Source organism: Sapajus apella, unplaced genomic scaffold (genome assembly GCF_009761245.1).
Source record: "Sapajus apella isolate SASKATOON/1434 unplaced genomic scaffold, GSC_monkey_1.0 scaffold55, whole genome shotgun sequence".
In the NCBI taxonomy this organism is placed as follows: domain Eukaryota; kingdom Metazoa; phylum Chordata; class Mammalia; order Primates; family Cebidae; genus Sapajus; species Sapajus apella.
In genome coordinates, this window is record NW_022436995.1 from 5,744,811 (window position 1) to 5,749,418 (window position 4,608).

At 42.1% G+C, this 4,608-nt stretch overlaps 1 protein-coding gene across 1 annotated transcript; it reads right to left on the reverse strand.

Annotated features, from left to right (window-relative positions):
• Positions 1 to 1,280: 1,280 nt before the first annotated feature.
• Positions 1,281 to 2,175, reverse strand: LOC116527536 (40S ribosomal protein S4, X isoform-like). The gene has a single exon (XM_032244517.1). The coding sequence runs from the start codon at positions 2,141 to 2,143 to the stop codon at positions 1,352 to 1,354; it is 792 nt and encodes a 263-aa protein (XP_032100408.1). The 5' UTR covers positions 2,144 to 2,175; the 3' UTR covers positions 1,281 to 1,351.
• Between the last annotated feature and the right edge of the window lie 2,433 nt (positions 2,176 to 4,608).

A 4,608-nucleotide genomic window follows, 5' to 3' on the forward strand; every position in this document is an offset into this window, starting at 1 on the left:
CCTGGAGACAGCATCAGGCCCCACAGGTTAAGGGCTCATCCCACAAGACTACCTCCCACTTCAGATGCCAATTGCAGGTCCCAGGTTGTGACCCGTGCTTCTGCCCAAAAGGCTGTAAATCAGGGTTCCCATGACTCCCTCCCAGAGTGTGATTAATTTGCTAGAGCAGCTCACAGAGCTCAAAGAAACACCTTACTTACATTTACCCACTTATTATAAAGGATATTCAAAGGATACAGATAGACAGATGGATGGAAGAGATTAATGGGGCAAGGTATTGAGGAGGGGTGTAGAGCTTTCATGCCCTCTTAGGTGAGCCAGTCTTCAGGCATCTGCACATGTTCAGCTATCCAGAAGCTCCCCAAGCTCAGTCATTCTGAGTTTTTATGAAGGCTTCATTACATAGCATGATTGATTGAACCATCATGGACCAGTGATGATCAGTCTAACCTTCAGCTTCTTTCCCCTATCCAAAGGTTGAGGGGTGGGGCTGAAAGTCCCAATGCTGTAATTCCAAGGTTGGTATCCCTAGCAACTAGCAACCCCACTCCTGAAGGTATCTAAGAGCCCCAGCAACCAGTCATCTCATTAGCATACAAAAAGACATTTACCGCTTAAGGGATTTTAAGGGGCTTAGGAGCTGTGTGCCAAGAACAAGTGGCAGAGACTAAAAATATATTTCTTATTATATTGCATCTTAACGGTGGTCAAGCTTCACAATAACCATGACAACTCTATGACATGGTACTATTATAATCCTCATTCTTACTAATAAAAAAGCGATGCTTTCAGAAGTTACACAACCTGGCCAAGGTCACAGGACTGAGAATTTGAAGCTTGGTAGTGCAACTCCTGATCTCCAGGCACCTATTAACTTATTACATTTCCCCCCTGGTTACATAACCTTTTCGTCAATTATCTTAGGTACTTTCAAGTCATTTGGATTTATTCCTGATCATCATAATGTAAAAAATTGATACATACTTTACAGATGAGAGCCACGAAGACAAGAAAGAAATAAAATGAGTAGAAACATAAGTAACAGGCTAATCCTCAGAAAGGCTTAAGAGAGACTACGCATTCAGGCTGCTGCCAAGTCGACACCTCTAAATGCACTCCATTACTCTTTTAAAGAACCCTAATGCATGAAGTTGGTTATTATTATCAAGTCTCTGGCATAAGGGAAATCTTTCTGATTTTTTGAACCTTAATTATTCCTTTTAAACCATCATACTAGGCTACTTTTTTTTTTATCATTCAGACAGGTAAGCAGGAATGTCTTTTTTTTTTTAATCATGCCACATGATTTTTAATTATGCATAAAGATCTATCATATCACCCAGGGACCATTTCACCCACTGCTCTGTTTGGCTGCCAGTCTTTTGTCTCTCTCTTCAGCAATGGTGAGGCAGATACTCTTTCCTCGGGGAAGAGAAATCCATGGTTTGTTGCCGTTGCCAATAACAAAAATATTGGAAAGTCGAGTGGCAAAGCTGTTGCCATTGGCATCTTTCACATGAACCACATCGAAAGATCCAGAGTGCCTCTCTCTGTTGGTAATCACACCAATTCTTCCCAGGTTAGCACCCCCAGTCACCATACACAGGTTATCAGTGTCAAACTTGATGAAATCAGTAATCTTGCCAGTTTCCAAATCAATCTGAATGGTATCATTCACCTTGATGAGGGGATCAGGGTAGCGGATGGTGCGAGCATCATGAGTCACCAGATGAGGGATTCCTTTTGTGCCCACAAAGATTTTTCGTACTTTGCACAATTTGTACTTGGCCTCCTCAGGTGTAATACGATGTACAGCAAAGCGACCCTTGGTGTCATAGATCAGACGGAAATTCTCTCCCGTCTTGTCAATGCTGATGACATCCATGAAACCAGCAGGGTAGTTTATATCAGTTCGGACCTTGCCATCGATCTTAATGAACCGCTGCATGCAAATCTTCTTTACTTCATCTCCTGTCAGGGCATACTTAAGTCTGTTCCTTAGGCAAATGATGAGGGGGAGACACTCTCTCAACTTGTGAGGACCAGTGGATGGATGAGGAGGAAACACACCGTTCAATTTATCCAGCATCCAATGCTTTGGAGCTGCCACCCGCTTCAGATGTTTCTTGGGACCATGAGCCATGGCTGCATTAGGCAAGGAAAGAGGACCTCCGTCTTTCGGTGAGCGTAGCCTTTTTTTTTTTAATTGAAGAAAAACTTAGCTTTTCCCTGCAACTATATACAAAGCCTTTTAACTGTGTGATTACTCTGCCATCTAGCTTCCTAAGCCTATATAGCTAGCTGTTCATGAGACACTGCTGGGGTATATTAGGGATAAGCACTGCTTTGGTTTAAAATGCCTTGGTTTAGATTACTTAAATGTTCAGTGACCACACACACACACACACACACACACAACAATAACACTAATCATCATGTCTCCTCCTCAACAGGAAACAGTCCTTGTTTGAAATGTCAATCTACAATGTTGTAAGGAACCCCTGAGCCAGCTGAAACTTCTTGTTAAATAAAGGTCAACTGAACAGCGTTCTTTCTTTTCAAGTATCTGGAATGCAGATTTTGGACTTAAACTGTGTAAGGTTAACGTGAAAGGCCAACAGATAAATCACTGAGAATTCATCCATATGTTGTTTGACTAAATCTTATCAATTTAGATGAAAAGAGAAAGCTTTTTCTAGTTGTCTGTGGATATCCCATGACAGCAGTTTCTTTAACCTTGCTACTTACCCTTAAGTTACTAAGAAGAGTGTTTATTATAGAAATATTGTTGGCTAGCCATGATGGCTCACGCCTATATTCTCAGCACTTTGGTAGGCTGAGGCAGCCTGATCACGAGGTCAGGAGTTCGAGACCAGCCTGACCAACATGGTGAAAGCCCATCTCTACTGAAAATACAAAAAGTATCTGGGCATGGTGGCACAGGCCTGAAATCCCAGCCTACTCAGGAAGCTAAGGCAGGAGAATCGCTTGGACCTGGGAGGGAGAGGTTGCAGTGAGCCGAGATTGTACCACTGCACTCCAGCCTGGGCAAGGAGACTCCATCTCAAAAAAAGAAAAAAAAGAAAAGAAATATTATTGTTCCAGGGCTGAGTGCATGGCCCACGCCCATAATCCCAGCACTTTAGGAGGCAGAGGTGGGCAGATCACCTGAAGCCAAAAGTTCAACACCAGCCTAGCCAACATGGCAAAACCCCATCTCTACTAAAAATTATTATTGTTCCTAGGCAATGGTAACATATCCCTAAGGAAATGAAGAGAAATCTCTATTTTTGGCCTGGACCTGGGTTTGAGACCATATGAAATCACAGTCCTTAGACCTGGACATGGCGGCACACACCTGTAGTCCAAGCTACTCAGAAGGCTAAGATGGGAGGAACATTTGAGCCCAGGAGTTTGAGACCAGCCTGGGCAACATAGTGAGATCCCTCCAGCTCAATTTTTTAAAAAACAAACGCTGTCCTTGAGTGGAGTCATCAATATCAGGAAATAAATGTCCTCATCTCCCTCAGGGTAGAGGACCCTGTTGCCAGCAGAGTGTAAACACATGGGTGGCAAATAGAGACAAGGCTATTCTCATACCACACAGGACCTGAATCTTCTCCTATGAAATTGCTCCTTTGTTATTAAAGGATTTGTACTCACTTGCCCTGGAAGTCTGGTGTTCTACTGTGTTTTTCCAGACTGGCCCCACTACACAACTCACACACGCACACAAACATATTTCTTTCTTTCTGTTAAGACACCTAATTTTAAGATGTTTTCAGTTTAAAACGAATCGTTAAAAAACTGCTTCCTATTCCATCAGCAGTTTTCAATGAGCAATTATAATGCAAGAAACAATTACAAAGTGATCAGATATACAATGTGATTTGTCAGAAAAAATTATAAAAGACTTAGAAATTACAGCCATACCACCCTAAACATGCCAATCTCACCTGATCTCAGAAGATAAGCAGGGTCAGTCCTGGTTAATCCTCACATGGGAAGATTGAACCAAAAAGGTAGCAACATGTTTTCTGTAAACAAAAAATAAAATCCTAAGCCCCTCCACTGACTGACTGAACAGATCCCGTCCGAGCCAAGGGAGTCACAAAGAAACCTGAAAACCTGACTTCCCAGCCATGACCAGAAGGGAGGTTAGATATGCCTCTTTATACCCTCCTCCCTTTTAGAGTTTAGGCACAACTGGCCAGCATTAACATTAAAACTGATTATAACACTGACAAAACAGACTATTTGTGGCAATAAGATACCAAATTCCAGACTGACTCTGGTATAGCATCACAGGGCAGATAGCAGAGACTGAAGAAAATGAAAATATTTTACCCCCAAATATATTTATTTGACATATTTTGAAATGGCCCCGAAGAACTGTCATTGACAGGGGAAATTTTCATCTTAGAGAATCTCCATAGTCAGGACTTTCCTGGATATAGGAGAGATTAAGGGTCTGACACCTTTTAAGATTCAAAAGAAGACATTTACTCTCTATTCTTTCTGAAGGTTGCTACCTGGAGGCTTCATCCACACAGCAAGAACCTTGGTGTCTTCTGCTGAGTCACAGAGAGAAAAAAAAAGAACCTAGTC